Here is an 18,137-nt window from a genome sequence, read left to right as displayed (position 1 = left end):
GCCTCTACTTTCTGTTCAGACATTGATGTATCACTTTCATATAGTGATAACTTATTGAACAGGTGGAACTTAAGGTCTTTTCACGAACCCTGAACTATGCTTCAAATGATTGAACTTTACAGGCTTTATCTTATTACAAAGTAATTTTCTTTTGAACAACTGTGCTATAGAAATAAAATAATTTCAATATAGTATGCGATAGTAAATATCATAATGCTTCAAAGCCTTTGCCTGTCACCACATAATAGTATATAGAGGTAATTAGTAATTGCTCTTTCCTTTCCTGTCTTCCCATACAATCTCAAACTTTTTAATAGCCCCAGCATAAAGTTACTAACCATAGACATGGCTGCTATAGGGGCCTACAGACATGCCTTAGGCCTTTTTACACACATCTGTGCAGTGTTATTCAGTGCTCTAACACACAGAACTTAGATCATCCAGCAAACCTTCAATAGATTTCTTAAAAATTGTTTGCAATTAGGTTGCATGTTTTAAATCTTGGACCAGGTGAACACTGATATTAGTGAATTACTAAGAATTTAGTAAAATTTGTGCAACATTTTGCTCCATGTTTGCCATGACACAGGAGAGAGTTTTGTCACATGTTAACAAATAATTTTTAGAAACTTCTCTCAAAACTTTTTAACCCTCTTAGACTCAACTGCAATTCCATTCAACATTCAGTAATTCTGACTTTTATTTGCTTTGAGCTGTTCCAGGATTGAAAACATTGGCCACCAAACAGCAAATGATTTTTAAGCAATTAAATCCAGGTTTTCTAGATCACTCCAGTTCTCTCATGATGATCTACCATCTTCAGTTATGATGAACTTTAGTTAATCAGCCCTATATTGTTACATATTGAAAAGTGTTGCAAAAATCCCAATGCACCCCTGCATATTTCCAATGCAGTGCAATGCTGCCACTGTTGTACATTGTGGTTAGCACATTGATCAGAGGGGGGTTAGAAGAGAGCCTTAAATGGTCACAATTTTTGTGTTTTGGGTAGAATGTGTTAAAATGGTAAAATTCCTGTCAAAGTTTTTTTTTATGTGTGACCCTTTTGCCCTACATTTTCAGTCCTGTTGCTGAGTCTATGCATTGCAATTGTATGTCTTTAAAAGAAAATTTGTCTTTTAAAACAACAGAAAAGTGTAAGGCACCTTACACACTCTCGATAATTGTTGTGGAAAAGGATCTTTCAGATCCTTTCCAACGACAAAAGACTGAACGAGCACTGTCCATACATCACCATTCTGCTCTATTTAGCGGTACCCTGCTGCGCTCTCTCCCCTTCACTTGCATTACCATTATTCGTGGATCCGCAAGGACGGACTCATGAATGATGTCAGACAAGCGCTGTACACAGGCCAGGTTCTCATCCAATACTAGCCCCGAGGCGATTATCGGACGAGAGTCATCTGATGTTTGTACGTAGCCTATGAGCTCTAGTGCCAATATATGTAGCCTATGAGCTCTAGTGCCATAATACTTTAAAATACTAGAAAAGCAATTGAAAACACATTTTATTCTTTTTATCCTACACTAGAACTAGTCTTGCTTAGCTCTCCTCATCCTTATCGTAGCCATAGATGCTTTAAAGCTAAAAGGCCTAAACTGAATTTTTACAAATTATTGTTCCATAAAAATGAGTGTAACACTCGCTGTAAAACCATGTAAGATAGTCCTGTAATGGCTCTCTAGGTTCTCAGGAAGCAGAGGAAGGTAGGCATTTGAACAGCCATGATCCAGACCAAGTGGTCTCAGGATACCCATTCATCAAAAGGTTCAGGGTCCATTTAGGGTGATTGAAAGAAAACTGAAATCCTACAATTTGCTTTCTTTTTATTTATCAAGATGTACAGCACTACTTTGCCGACTGAAGTATAAAAATAAATGATATCTCATCTAATTAGGGAAACACTGACATCAGTTATGTTTGTTTGTGTCCATTCCATTTGTTTTGTTTTGCATGTGTCATATCATTTTTGTTAATTTCATTTTTGTTCTGCATTCCCAATGTTGGCATCTCATTACGTTCATCATCTTGATTTGTTTGTAGAAGAGGGCACAGCAGAACAAGAGAATGGGGATCCAGGTATGGGCATAGTTAGCTGTATGCATGCTGCTTGGGTAGACACTAGTAGGTTGAATCACTTGCCATTTTTTAATCTGTTCTGTACAAGCAAGTGCAGGATTTAATGGTATAAAAAAAAGAGCTTTGAAAACAAAACAAAACAAAATATGGTAAAAGATTCATCCTATGAGTATCTACTTATTAATAAAATAATACATTTTGGTGGACTGAGTAAATAGCTTAGTATATAGTTTAGTAGTCCATAGCATATCAACCACCCCAGAATTGGCTGAAATCTAAAATATTAGATGTTATGGGTTACTGCATGTTTTTTGCATGTTATTGAGTAAATGCTATCTTTGACTTGATTTAGTTCAATACAAAATTATCATAAAAGTACCAAGCTATATAATAACACAAAGTTTTTCTATTGCATATCACCCAAGGCCTATGTTGTTCACATAAGTGTGTGATATACATTTGAATATCTCGATCCTTGAACTTTAAATGTCTTTTGTTTGATGCCGGTAACATGACCATTGCCTAGGTTAACCTCCGATTGTGGAGAAGTGATGAGAGGAACAGCAAGCCAAGCAGATTCTTAGTACTGTTTGTCCATTGGCAGAGAACACCTAAGATCAGGGCCTACGCTTAGTCATATTAATTGCACTTTGAAGCATTTTTGATGATTTAAGTAACACAGCTGTACCTGCTTTAAAAAAGCAAATATGTTTTTTAAGGTTTGCTAAAATTATTTCACATGGTAAATCCTTGTATTCTATGAAATGGTGGCAGCAAATTCAAGGTTGCTTCACTTTCATAATGTGACTCATGCATACAAATTAAATATTAATGTATTAGCAGTTTTATGAGATTATTAGTAGAGTTTATTTAGAATAAAGTGTATGTATAGCCAAAACCTTTTGGTAAATGGTGAAGCCCCTATCAAGGTAATTGCTGCTGTCTGTGTCAGTCAACAGAAAGTGAGACAACTTCATTGTCATTAGAACATTTCTTCTGTTTTCTCTCTGAAATGTTGGATTTCTTCTGTTGCAGGGTCACAAAAAGTGTGTATTTATTTGACAGAGTTACAGATCTCAGTAAATACTTGGCAGAATGTATAAACAATGACTGTCCCTGTTCTTGTAAGATGTTGCTGAACTATCACCCTTCAGTGGCTTTTTGTAACTTTAGGGGTAAATTAAGTGAACCTATGAAATGTCCACAGCCCTGCTTTGTCAGGGCTTCAGTTTATTTTCAGAATTGCAATCCTGGTAAAATGGGAATGCCTTTTGCTTAACCATTTGTAATAGAAAATGGTGTTTCCAGATACACCCACTGTAGGTGCCTTGCTGTGTCTCACATCCAAAATTACTGATGTATCAGATTGTCAGTGTCAGGTTTCTCATCCAGCAGCTAAATTTATTCTATTTTGAAGGTTGGATTATAATTATTGTTGCTTTATGTGGAGAGAAAATAAAATCTAAAATAAAAAACTAGGGTCTCCAGTCAAGGCGCCTGTGAGGGGAGAGATGTCTAAGAGATGAATTACCCTTGCATAGTAGAGATTTCTTTTCACTTTGGCCCAAATATTATAGGGAGCATGATGGGAAAATTCACACAAGTTTGAGGTCGTGGGGCTCCGTTCAGTGTCAGTCTCATTCATTTTAGGGTTAAGATCATATAGAATGCATTTTATCATCGGTTGGCAAACGGTCAACTATATGTTTAGCCACCCTTGTAAGACGTTGTATTTTTCATGCTGTGTCAAGAAACCAAAGTAAAGTCATCACCCCAATGAGACATGGAAATCTAAGCTGACAAGTACCTTCTCTATCTATTTTTTTTAAATGGCTATTTGCATACTTTAAAGCGTATTTCCATCAAATCAACACCCACCTACATTGTACAAGCCACCTCTCAGTGTCCTAATGCACCTTTTTCATTGTCCATGCAAAAATCAACATTGTTTTATTGCATACTGATAGGCAAGCTGTCTGCTCTAGGTTTGGCAGAGCTTAGGTCTAGCAATTGTCTAGCATTGTGAGATGATCAGAGAATGGCTGTTTCTTATCTCGTATTGAGATTTGAAAGGAGTGTCATTAGGACATTGGCTGTGGAGAAGAGATATTTTTGAAGTAGAAGGAGGATGGTTTATGTTAAAGTAACTGGAATAGACTTTTTTGACTCCCTTTGCTTTCTTTTGTTTTTCACCTAAATACACAAAACATATCACAAAACATTCAAAAGTTCTAGATATGAAATAAAATTGACCCCTTTAGGTTTAGTAATGAGAACAGAGGTTGAATATCAGGATATCCCCTACCCATGGCAGGTATCACAGCCAGTATACAGCAAAATCACCGTTCAGCAATAGGGAAAACTGCTATGGTACTGATTTCAGCAGGGTCAGAAACTGTATACTATACTATACCCTGGGACCCCTGGTTACCCCATATGTTCACATGTTAGCATCACACAACTTTGTTTACTGATAAAATAGGATAAACAAGAACATTCATTTGGTACTAAAACCTGGCTGGCAGGGGATGCTACAACACTGATTTTCATTTCGACATAGCATGTTTCAGTATTGCTTCTCTCCATTGCTTTTACAAGGCATATATGTTATTATCAGGGTTCTGTTTACTTTATCAAGTCCTGAAAACAATGCTGAAATTAATTTTTAAAGCCTTTGGAATTGAATTCGACTGTTACATAAATGAGAGATATCTTCCTTTTTTAGAAATGTTACACCCTACAGTTATTTCATGTAAGGTTCTATGTTAATGTACTGTTTCAGTAGAGTTTTGTTTTAAGGCAATCTGTCACAAAGTTGATGTAACAAAAGGGAAATGGAAGCTACCAGTCTTTAACTCCCCATCTGAATAGTAGGTCAAGGCCAGTGATATCTTCTAATAAATATCCTTGGAGTCAGATAAGGGTAGGATCTAGTAGCTTCCAACTAACTAGTTCTTCCAACTATTTTGTATAGTAAAGACAGAACCTGTGTGCCATCTCTGACGCAGGATTCATTATATTTCAGCCACTCAGTACCTTTCAGGAGGCACAAATAATATTTTTTTTTTCTGGAGTTGAGCTGTAGTCTGTTTTATTATGAACTATTGGTCATGAGATCATTTATTTCACAACAAAATATTATCATTTATGCCCATATTGCACGCCTGTGCACAGTCTGGGACGTATAATGTATTAAAAAACACGCCAAACTGCAGCTCATTGATGTGAATTAGCCACATAAAATGTAGGAGACTTTCATGTAGTGCAAATCATTATTTTACTGCAGGATAATAGATGATGCTTGTATAGTCCTAAAATCTTAAATTGTCAATCACTATAGGTGGCCCACTTCAGCATTTACCTAAGGTTGTGTATAGGTTAGCAAAATGGGCATCTGCAGCATATATTGGTGTTTAGCAAACATACTGACGCACCTTTTGCAGTTATCAAGCATGCCGTGACATGATAGTTATCTTTTTTTTATATAAAGGACATAAAAATTCAGTGCCCCATTCATACTTTGTGTGTTATGTTAAAGTATTTTGATGCATTGAGGCAAGCTGCATTACAGCAATCTGCTTATTCTATGCAGTATTCAATGCACATGCATTGTGGTGCCCTGACAAGGTGCTTGGGGTGACAATCAAAAATGAATGACATTGTAAGGCAATTCGCTTAGCTGTGAGCATTACCATGTGTAATGGTGTAGCACACAGTGGTATGAATGGGCCCCAAAAAATGTGATTTTAGTGCAACCTAGTTGAAAAATCACATCTGCAATTTTATTAAAAAAAGTGATTTTGTCAACAAAAATAAAAAAATGACCTGTACTAATATATATTTATTCTTTTTCTGTGGTTCACAGGTTCGATGGATGTAGAAGAGAGGAATCGGCAGATAAAGATGAAGATTAACAAATATAAGCAGGTGGCTGGATCAGACTCAAGACTAGAAAAGGATTATCATTCCAAGGTAAAGAGCTATCAATAACGTTATCCTGTTTTATTGCACAGCAGAGGAAAAGTGACAGAGTTAGAACTGATTCTTCTAATTGAGTTTCTGCAGCTTCTAATGCACATTGTGCAGTAAAATCAGAGCAAGCATTTAAGTATAGCAGACAAGCCTGTACAACTTTGCAAGACTAAATAGAAGGAGTTCAGTTATTACATATTTAGGAATATTTTGGGTAATTGGTTTCTAGGTAAGGAATCACACAACTGTAAATGTAGATATAAAAAATGGTGGTGCAATAAATATCCAGTGGCCTAACCCAGATCTATAAAGTGAGAACCTGTCCATGTATGTAATGGAATTGCATTTAGGTTTCCTCCTGTATGGTAATGCACCTCATGCTTTGAATGTGTGCTAGTGCAGATATTTAAATTCATTCCATAGATTTCCTAGTGCAATTAGATTCTGGATGGGCCTTTTTAATTTCACACCCCAACAAGCTACACAGTTCTTATGCTTGAGAAGCACCATTCTGCAACGGGGTGGAATGATTTCTTTCCTCTGTCTTTTCAGTATCGGTCAGGGTGGGATCCACAGAGGAGTTCAGACAATGTTTCCAACAAATCATCAGACAGCGATGTGAGCGATGTATCTGCCGTTTCCAGGACAAGCAGTGCCTCCCGCTTCAGCAGTACAAGTTACATGTCTGTCCAATCTGAGAGGCCGCGAGGGAACAGAAAAATAAGGTAAGCCACGTTAAGTTTACTTTAATGCTGCATGTAAAACAATGCATGATGTGGAATTGTTTAGTGAACCTAACAACAAACTGCAGTAACAAACCATATTTTTTCTTTCACTAGATACTTCTACAGTAGTCTGAAAATGGTTTGGTTTTTGTTTCTACTTCCTTACTGGATACATTTAATAGACCTAAATACCCTAAATCAGCATAGTTTTCAAGCATCAGATCCATTCTTACCATAAGTCAGGGCAAGGTTTTTTGCCCCCCACTATGTCTTTATAGGATAATCAACACAATAATATCTACTTTTGATTTACCAACAGTTCACTAGTTTGATCACCTTCCAAAACATTCAGTTCAAATTACATGCAATTTAGTAGGCCCCTTTACTTCACAGTTCTTGGGTATTGCGTATCCAGTTTACTAATTCTCAGACTTGGTGGTTGTATTATTTTTTTGTTTTGTTTTCCTTTTTTCACTAGGTAATCCCGCAAATGTCACATATTTTGTCCAAAGGTGACAACGCTCACTTTACTGTATATATGCAGAAGCAAGTTTAGTCACCCTAAAACAGGATGTTAGGACTTCAGAGCACCTTCAAAAACATAAATCTACAGAATCTACATCCCTACTTTGTAAAAAAGTATCCTGGTGGGTTTAGCCTATTGTTAGGATAAAGTTTACCTCCTGAAGCTGGAATGTGGCTTTTAAAACATAGTAAACCTACTTGAAGTTGCATAAACTGCACGAGCCAACCACCTTTGTAAGCCAATGATATAGCCCAAGTGAAGCTAAAATTTCAAGTGAAACACAACTTCATTTTTCCCAGGTGAAATGTGCTGTCTGTGTGTAGGATAATGGTTTCACTTTAATTACACCTAATTGCATATAGGTCACATGGTATACACACTTTTTTTACTTTCAAGACTGAGCTTTTATACAACAAATATTTATGCATTAAGTTCTTTTATATTGATGTAAATAGTTTAGTAGGTAATTACCAAAGAGTTGAATTCAAAGTTTAACATTTTTTCTGCTTTGGATGAAGTGGTATTCTTTGTTAGTTGGTATATTTTTAAAGTTAGGTATCATCTTGTCAATTGTTACACAAATGCTAAAGTGAATAATAAATTCCCAAATACCGTGCATAATTGTATCCACTTCTGAATCCAGCTCTTAATACAGTATAGTTTATGTTTAAGGATTTTGCAAATATTCTGAATAAATACTGAGTGGTGTTTTAACTTTTATCCTACCTGAATCATTCCTTTTATTCCTCTTGTATACAATCAGTGAGCAGGTAATTAGCAATCAATTGCCTTACAACATAAGTTAATATGGGACAGTTTATACTTGGTTGCCCCTTTGCTTTCCGCTTTCAAACTGCTTTTGTTGCTGTTTCCATGTGAAATATTGCACTTTATAAAAGGCCAAACAAAGAAGTTCCACAGTTGCATTTCAAGTTCAAAACACGTGTCTTTTGATTTCCACTAACATGTAAACCTGTATCCACCAAACATTACATTCTCCATTTAATTTAATGCCCAACATCCAGGATATTTTATGATCAACAATTGTTGGTGTCATTCCTTATATTTATATTCATAACAGTAGATATATTATTAACAAGTTATATTCTATGTATTCAGAAAGCCTGCATGGCTTGTATGACTCAATGGCAGTGGTAAGCATAATTACTGCCCTTTTTTTGTTTTTCCTAGTTACACAATTTATTTTATTTCAGCTACTTTTTTCTTGTTAACCAAAGTAATTGTTCCCGAAAACTTTGTTACTCCTGCTGTGACCTGTTCAGTATAGGTAAAATACATTTGTGTATTAATGAATATAAATCAGCAATCTCTTCTATTTTTCATATATGTTTAGAATTTAGCTTTAATGATATTGAGATTACATCAAAAGTAAAATTGGAGTAAAAATAGGCATAACAGAGTTGCTATGCTTACCTGAAATATTTATACATGAGGCCACTCATACCTCATAAAAGGTTTTTCCATTATTCCATATTCTGTGTTTTAGTTTTTCATTTTTCGTTTTGTTTTTTCTACATTTTTTTGTTGTGCATGTTTCTGGTTCTAACCAACATTTCTTTTCTTTTCTGTTTGCATGCTTCTTTACCTGTCTGTGGGGCTTGTTAGGAGACTTAAAGAAATACAAGAGAGAGCAGATAGGATTGAGGCAGGGCAAGGAGGGGAGAACCACCTGGTCTTCCCAGAGGAGGAGGAGGAGGAGGAGGTCACACAGGAGCGGGAAAATGAGAAAGTGGTAGATCAGTTACAGGAAGTCAGTGAAAATTGCAATAAGAGGCAAAGCAAAGGGTTATTAGATGAAGAGAGCCCTCATGATGAGAAACCTGAGGAGCAGCATGACCCAACAGATGATCACAAGGAAAGTCTGCCCAGACGGCTGTCAGAAAATGACATCAGGTAAACTCTGTCTTCTGAGACTATTCCTTCTTAGCTGTTGTCTTTGTGTAACTTTTATTTTTGTAGTGTAGTCCCAGCCCCATTCTATTAAATATATATCCCTGAAGCTGTTATTATGAACTAGAAACAGAGTTGTATCCAGTTCTGGTGCAATAATGTTCCTTTAGTCCCTTTTTAGTGCTTTTCTGAGTGAGAATACCCATGGAAGACAAGAAGCACAATCCGCTGCTGGGAGGTCCACTTTTTTTAATTCACCCACTGTGTTTTGGTTCATCTGAACTCAAAACAAATTATGCAATATTTGGAAGCATACTAGTCCTTTAGATAAGGTGTCTGCCTTTTATTTCTTTTACACCAGGTATTTCTGCACTCTTCCCCACCTGGGTGACTATGCTCTTTCTTTAATTTTTTTTTTTTATGGTGGTGACTTTGGTTGCCCCACTTGACTATTTTTTTCATCTCCATTACATGGGAGTTGAGGAGCTTAGTAGTTTATAGAAGGAAGATAATGTTGTTTGTGCTTTAGTTTAGCTCACAGCAAGGTACGGGAACTTATTTCTGGCAAGATTAATGGCTTTCAGATATTGTGTGAGACAGCTGGCATACGTTTATCCTAGAAAACACAGTATATTTTCAGTGAGCACACAATATAAGCTAATATTTTCTGTTTGTATTTCAGGTTATGTTTGTTGTGACTTTTTTACAGGCGTGCTCTTCTATATTTTCTGTTATATAATAAATATAGATATTTATAGATTAGCCACAAATCTACAGTGGATTGGTGCAGTAAGTGCTTAATTTTCAATTAGCTATCCAACTCTTTGATTCAAATGATGGAAAGGAGCATAAAGACACAGATATGTAGGAAAAATATGCAAATATTTAGGTACACCAAGACCCAAAAAGTAAAGATTTTCTATGCTACAGGGGACAAGAGATTGTACCTAAACAGTTTTATGTAATATGTAATTTTTTTCTGGAAGTCTTACTAAAAAGTAGCAATGCACTTCCTGCTATGTGAGGCACTTCTGTGCCAATAGACTCATAGCTATATTTCAGCCATATGAAAGACCTCATGCTGCATTTATGTGGTGTCAAACACACTGATGTCACAAAAGCCTCAATCCACATTCAACAAAGCACAGCCATTAGTTTCTGTTAAATTCCACAGGGATTGGCCGTACCTTGAGGTAAGACGTTTGGACATTACATATGGAAAGTACCAATGTTCATGCCACTACTGTGCTGCTCACTGTTTCTTGCTGGGGCCTGTGACACTAGGCACTGACACTGCCTCTACCAAGATGGCCACCTTCATTCAGAAACACAGAACAAGGCATGGTGGTGTCAGTCAGTAAAAAGAAGTCAGTATTGGTGAGAAGATCATTTGAAGAGAGACCACAGGCATACTGGGGACTAATATTTTGCCCTCTATCTGCTTTTTTTGGGAACAGTTACCATTACATGTCCCACAATTCAATAATACATTGATAGGTTAAACAGCATTTAATATTACTATCTTTTATTTAGGAAGTGCCAACATAAATGGCGGTGCTATACAAACTTTGACACAGGAAGAAAATAGAACCTTGCCCTATTCAGCTTAAAGTATAAGAATCAGCCAAATTTTCCTGTAGCTTTACTTTCCAGTATAGCATCTAACATTAATGGTGAGGAGATATGAGCGTAAGCTCCATGGGGACTGATGTGAGTGTGAAATATGCAGTATTTACATAATATATTAAACTCTGCAAAGCATGATGGTGCTTCATAAATAAATAAAATAAGCTACCCCAAGCTTAGAAAAGAAAAGCACTAACAGCCCACTGACTCCATGAAACAACCCTCCTCCCTACTTATCAGTCAGGCCCAATTCCCATGGCATTTATATAAATGTTGGTATTTGTTTGGTTCATTACCTTATTTTTTTTAGCTTAATGATTTTGATAAATAGCTCACACAATGTAAGATGGGTAGAAAAAGCAGTGGCAGGTCTTATTTAACAAACAATAAAATGTTTCCTTCAATAAATCGGTCTCCTCCCTCCCATCAGAGCAGATGCAGACCTATTAATTATATTGTCAGGAAATAGATTTCCATTGAGTGAAAGCCATTCCCTTGACAAATGCTGACCCATTTTGTGACAGCACAGTTCTGGAAAGCAGCATGGCTCTAAAATTTCCATAGAGATAGCACTTGTATTTGGCCCAATTTCTGTTTGTAGGAGGGGACCCAAAGAGGGATAAAGTAACACAGATTTGCTGCACTTTTCATCATCAGCACATGGTGGGTTAAGCTTTCAGGTTTGTACAAACCAATCCTGATTACACCATTATTACTACTTAATTACCTTTACCACCCACAAGCTTCAACACAGATTATACAAATCCTTGGGAGGTTATGTGAGTTCATTTTTATTATATTTATTCATGTGCGTATATTGCATACATTAGGTAATTATTATGTAAAAAAAAAAAAAAAATAACAACACTGTATGAGGCAGGATATACATTCTTTCTTCAGATAGTAATATTTAAAGGGGGGGGGGGAGTCTCTGTAAATGGCAATGGATAACCTCGGAGTGTGTAACCTGAGGTCTAAAGCATTCTCCTCCTTGTATGTTATTGGCTATTTATTATTTATGTCTCTTCTGTACAATAAACTGCATCATCTTAAGCTTTGCTATACACCAATTACCAAAACAATAAAAGCACTAACAGGAAAGGTATAACATTGATTATCTTCTTACATTAGCACCTGCTAACGGGTGGGATATATCAAGCAGCAAGTGATCAGTCAGTTCCTAAGGGTGATTTGTTGGAAGAAGTAAAACTGGACAAGTGTAAGGATCTAAGTGACTTTAACAAGGAACACATTTTGGTAGCTTCATGTTTTGGTTAGAGTATCTAAAAAACAGCGGGGGTGTTTTACCCCATTGTGGGTATTAAGCACCAAAAAAAGTTGTTTAACGAAAGACAACCAGTGAACTGGAAACAGGATCCTTGATGTGCTTAGGAGGGTGGCTAGCCCATCTTGCCCTTTAAACTGTGATATTATCCTATTACAGCACAAACAATGCTAACAATGCAAATGTATAATTTATATAATATATAACATATATATAATAATATTATATATTATAATATATTATAATATATAATATATATTATTATATATATATAATATATAATAATATATATTATATATTATTATATATTATAAATAACATATGCAGCTCTCTGATCACTCACATGTATCAACATTTTTTATATGAATAAATGTAAATTGATGTTCATGAAAAAATAAGACATCCCCTGAAGATAAGCCCTGCTACATTTTTTTGGAGCACTGTCTTATTTTCGGAGGAAACAGGGTACATGACATGGAGTCTATGCCACAACAGTTTAAGCAGAGCTGTTTTGGTGGCAAAAAGGGGACCAGTACAATATTGGGCAGGTAGCAGTTGTCTTAGAAGGAAATAATGGAGATCAGTGCTGTGTTTTTGAAACACCTTGATTGACACTTTGCAATTACTTTTCTAAAGAAGCATGCACAGCTGCAATGAAAGTAAATAGGCTGTAACTATAGTAACTATAGCAATCAGATAAATTTTCAAGTAAATGAAGCTTCTGATTGCCACTTTAGGGTAATTACGGTATAGTGATCAAAGCAATAATTTCCACCCTACAAAATCTGATTGCCTTTTTTTAACTTGTGGCAATCAGATGTGCAAAAGTGCAAAACAAAGAAGTGGAGATCAGTTACAAGATCACTACTTCTTTATAAACTGGCCCCAGAGATTTCTACACTGACACAGATACTCTTTTTGCCAAAACTTTGGGGTAATAAATATTATAAGTTTGAGAATGCTATCTTCATACTATGCACGATTACAGTATCTTGTTGGTAAATTAATCTTAATACAGTGTATTAGGAATAAGTCTTGAGCATTGTAGTCCTAATAATTTAAAAACAATGGTGCCTTTCATTGATATGAAATGACAGATGAACACTGGTGCAGTTCCCTGAAGCCTGGTTACCATGGAAATCTGGCTGCTTTACCTCATACTTGTCCTGAAACTGTTGCTATTGTTCAGGTTTTCTATAATAAAAAATGAGAGAAATGAAGGAAGAAGTTGCAGATCAGATTAACCTCTCCACAATCATTGTGAGATAGTAAGGCAACTTCACAAGGTCTGAAAAGGTCACACTTGACAGTCATTAAATAGCTATGCACAGGATATGGCGTTGGTAGGGAATCAATAGGTTTGATCTGGCTCATGGAAGGAAGTTGTTTAATTATAATTCAATAAAGTTTCAGCGTTGGTCAGAAATATTACATGTGAAAATAACTCACTTAGTGCTAACTTAGAGATCTGAAATGAAATATTAAATATTAAAACAAAATCTTAAATGTGAACTCTGTACTTCAAAACAATGTTCTTAAAGTTATTGGTAACATTTTGCAAAATCATTTTGCAAAAAAATAAATAAATATATATATATATATATATATATATATATAAATATATATAAATATATTAGTGGTTTGTGACTTCAATGTCCGAGGGTATATTAAACCCTTGCAAGCCAGGGCTGTGGAGAAAAGGTAGAAATGTCACAGCCATTTTGGATTTTTAAAAAGAGAGAGTCGCTGTCATTTATGTTTTATAACTATATTAAGTTCTCATTTCTAACATGATTTAGCAATAGAGGCATTCTTAAAGACACCTCTATTTATCTACTGATACTGACTTTTTTGAATAAAAATTGCTCCTTTATTCTTTGGTTTCTGACCTAGAACAAGTAAGCACACTACAAAGATAAAGTCCAAACTCTTGATATGATTCTTGTTCTTGGTCTATAATTGAATGTCTTGGATTCCATGGGACCAGCTTGACAGACAGGCAATTGTCATGCTCCTAAAGGTTGACAATGATTGTCCTCTCAGGACACATTTCCATTAAGAAAAACAAGTGGTGTTACAATGAAACCAAGGTTCCTTTTTATTCTGTCCTACACAGAATTGGGCTGTTCTTATGCTCTTTTCTTCATGGGGCCTGTGTTCTTGATGTTTTTAACATGGAGTTACCCTTGAAATAACTTTCAGGTCTGCAGGTAACCCCTGCTATAGTTCTTATATCCACAGCTCACAGTATATTAGCATGGTGGTCAGTGGGAAGAACACCTCCTACATTGCTGGCCATTGGCATGTCACCCTGACAGCCAAAAAGATCATTGGGAGGTCATTTATGAGGCACAAATTGCTTATTGCTTAATAAACCCCTAGCTACCTCTGGAGGAACCCTGGTTAAGAAACACTGGTTTACGGGTTTTGATGCAAAATTGCATTATGCATTTGTCATTTTGTTCATACACTACAGAGATTTTGGAATTCCATTTGTAGGTTCAGTGCACCTGTAGTTGATCCAACTTTAAACTGCTTCAGCTGATTTAGCATATTCCCGTGCTGGAAGAGATGCATTTCTATAGTGAACAAGAGCATAGGGTTTCTTAAATTTGTAAATACATGCAACACATTTTTTATTTATATTTTTTTTCTCAAGGGGTAAGATGCCAGAAAGAAATCGCAAAATAGAAATGTACACTATCATTGAATATTAGTCATAGAAGTGTATTAGTCGGTAACAAAATGCCTGTAGGCAGAACAGAAGCCAGAATTATGCCCTACATACTGGTAATGTTGTAACACTAAGTTGTCAGAAAGAAAGAGTAAAGTGAAGCAGATGCCATATCAGCCATAGAGGTGTTTTACTTGGTAACAAAATAGCAGAACATATACCAGTATAGATCACACATGCTTATAATGCATGTGTGCCAGCTAGCCATGTAATCATTCATTGGTTGTGTGGTATGTCCAGTCTGTAGCAGAAGACTCTCACCAGCACTTTTTATTGATTTTCTCATTTTAAAATGTAATTCTGCGGTGCTGACAGATGGAAACGTCTTGCTAGACAAGGTCTCAGTTTTCTGCTTGAGATACATTCTGAGAAAGGACAAGACTTTCTTCTTAACTGCCAATAAGTAAAGATTGTATCACGTTCCCCATAAAGCTTCCACCTCCTAAATAATGTAATAAAGAACAGCATAACTGCATTCTGGTCTACACAAATACAACTCCTGCCCACTTTGTTTAATAACAGACATCATATGTGATTTCCAAGTCTGCTGAATAACAAGGAAAACAGCCATATTCAATATTTTTCTAACTAGCTTTAATATTGTGTACATTGTGTACAATAATAGCACAAGCAAAAATTTACCTTTACTAGTATTACATTTCTTTTTATTACCATTGCTTAGTGTGTCACCTGTATATCAGTGATGAGCATTAATGCAGGTCAGATTTTTGCCTAAAGTTTACGTGAAGACACAAATTATCAGCCAGATGGCCCAATAAACAGGAGGCCATGGCTGACACAAAACAGAACCTTCATCTTTTATGTAATCTGTCCACCCTGCAAACTAGATTGAGAGGGAAAATCACTAGGTTAGCAGATTTTTGGAACCTTTATTATATATTTTACAGACCATGGAATAAAATTGCTGATGTTAAACCTGTCTGCAGTTTGTTAAATCAAAATTGAGAAAGTAACACAACTTTGTGCATCTGTGCATTATCTAACTATCTATCTATCTATCTATCTATCTATCTATCTATCTATCTATCTATCTATCTATCTATCTATTCATTTTAAGCTGGCCAAAGACTAATTAATTTGTTAATTCAACTGATATTTCCCTAATATCAATTGTATTCCTGAATTTCTGCCCTGCACTACTCAATATCAGCTAGAATTCAGCAGAAATTGAGCAGAAATCCAATCAAACATAAATGGAAAATGTAATCAGAAACCAGAAATCCAATCAAATGTAAATGGTGTTGCTATAGAAGTAGGCAATGCTGCTATTGGCTGCTAGTTGTCAGAAAACCCTCCCTATTGTATTCAATATACTGCTAATTATAAAACAAATTCCAATGCCACCTTGCTAATCAGTCTACTGCCTGCTGCTCATACCTGTGCCCTCCCACAGTTCTCTCAACACAGGTCAAACATCTAAAGCATAAGCATTCCCACTTAAAGATCAACTGATCAAATATGGATTGATCGAGAGTGCTCTAGTTTTTATTTTGATGTTTTTTTTTTTAATCAAAGCTAATGTCTAATCTGAGTCTGATATTGACCATTGTATGTCCAGATTTAGTTGTACTGCACACTAATTTTGATATCTGTATATTTTGTGCTTTTGTTGAGCACACCAGATTTGATTGGTAAAATCCTAAGTTATGGACATGATTATTATGATGTTATTTGTGGGGCCATGGAAATATGCAGGGACTAAAGAAGGGGAAGTTTAGAGGGTGGTAGCACACAAAGTCAGTTATTACGGTCTAGTCTTAAGGTAAGGTACATTAGCAAGTTACAATTCTAAAATCATTTCAAAATGTCCAGAGGTATGTATTATATAAATAAAGTACATGTTTGACAATAGCAATATAACTAATTTTTAAAAAAAAATGTGAATGGATATTTGTTATCATTTGCTATAGGTACATAACTGCCGTGTGAAATATGTTACCAAAACTCTTTCCTTGACATGTTTAATAGGGCAATGCAGGAAACAGTGATTGTGTGTAAATGCAGCAGCCAATCATCCTATTTCACTAATCTTACTACACAAAATAAAAATATAACCGGTTTGCATGTAATCATTTTTCCATTCACTGCCATGTTAAATAATGCTGGCTATACACGTATTGATTATTCATACAATCAGTCAAGTAATTGGAACAGATGTCTTAACAAATATTAATGCAAACTAAATATAGTAAATCCAGAAACTTCTTAAGTCAGAAGTTTAATAAATTTATAAACAGAACAATAACAGTGGTTATTTTAGAATGAATAGGCCACAGGATCACTATAAATATTAAAAATAATTCTCTACATTAGATAAATAATGTATAATTTATATAGTGGAGTGGCTTTATAGAACTATTGGATTAATACAGGTATGGCTGGCATAAGGTTGTTTATGTAGTTTAATGTCTTATCCATCCTGTTTTATGTGCTGCTTCATTTGTTGTTCTGTACAACTAGAATATTTTAGTCATCTGCTTGTACAAGACACTTTGTTTCCCTAAATTTCCCATTTTTATCAACTAAACACTCTGCTTTTCTGTCTTTTCACCCCCTGTTTTGTGTGCAAACATTATCTGCCAATTGGCTGACAGTGTTTTTACATCCAAAATGCAAAGCAGACAGATGGGAGCCTCTGGAAAAAACATGACTAAAAGTACCAGCATCGGAGGAGACATGTATACATTGGAGAAGAACGATGGCAGCCAGTCCGACACAGCTGTGGGAACAGTGGGCACAGGAAACAAGAAACGACGATCCAGCATTGGCGCTAAAATGGTGGCTATCGTTGGCTTGTCAAGGAAAAGCCGAAGTACCTCACAGCTCAGCCAAACAGGTAAGACTCATTCATTTTCTAAGAAATTGTGTTTTGTTGGTGGGACATTGGGGGCATCATGAATAGGATTTGATACATAGGCATTTTAAATGTTTACATTGTTTTGTTGTAGTTAATGCCCATAGACATTTTCTTGGTTGATTTGTCATTTAGGAGTGCAGCCATTGTCTTACCCGAGAAAACATTTAGGTAAAAAAGGCTTTTCGCTTACTCAGGTTATGTTAAAGAGAACTGCTGTCTTGTTGTATTGGTTAGGAGAAAGGAAATGTTGTTAAAAGTGATATTTATAGGACATCAGCCATTATGTTCTCTGAGTAATATTTAGGAAACAGTCATTTTGTTGTGTGAGGTGATATTTAGAATAGTCATTTTGTTAGTTAATGTGATATTCATGAGGACA

General features: G+C 35.7%; 1 protein-coding gene across 49 annotated transcripts in view; it reads left to right on the top strand.

Moving 5' to 3' along the window:
• The window catches only part of RIMS2 (regulating synaptic membrane exocytosis 2), a 384,644-nt gene that overhangs the window by 312,615 nt on the left and 53,892 nt on the right, over window positions 1-18,137 (top strand). For 31 of the 49 annotated variants that reach the window (XM_072410779.1, XM_072410769.1, XM_072410774.1 and 28 more), the window contains 5 exons: window positions 2,066-2,101; window positions 5,967-6,073; window positions 6,626-6,798; window positions 8,951-9,238; window positions 17,496-17,737. In XM_072410779.1, coding sequence (XP_072266880.1) covers window positions 2,066-2,101; window positions 5,967-6,073; window positions 6,626-6,798; window positions 8,951-9,238; window positions 17,496-17,737 — 846 coding nt within the window. The remainder of the gene's footprint in view (window positions 1-2,065; window positions 2,102-5,966; window positions 6,074-6,625; window positions 6,799-8,950; window positions 9,239-17,495; window positions 17,738-18,137) is intronic. The other 18 variants (XM_072410778.1, XM_072410800.1, XM_072410799.1 and 15 more) reach the window with 6 other exon arrangements.

Source organism: Pyxicephalus adspersus, chromosome 5 (genome assembly GCF_032062135.1).
Source record: "Pyxicephalus adspersus chromosome 5, UCB_Pads_2.0, whole genome shotgun sequence".
Taxonomy (NCBI): Eukaryota; Metazoa; Chordata; class Amphibia; order Anura; family Pyxicephalidae; genus Pyxicephalus; species Pyxicephalus adspersus.
Note: the sequence above shows the minus strand (reverse complement) of the source record. Positions and strands in the feature narration are given on the sequence as shown.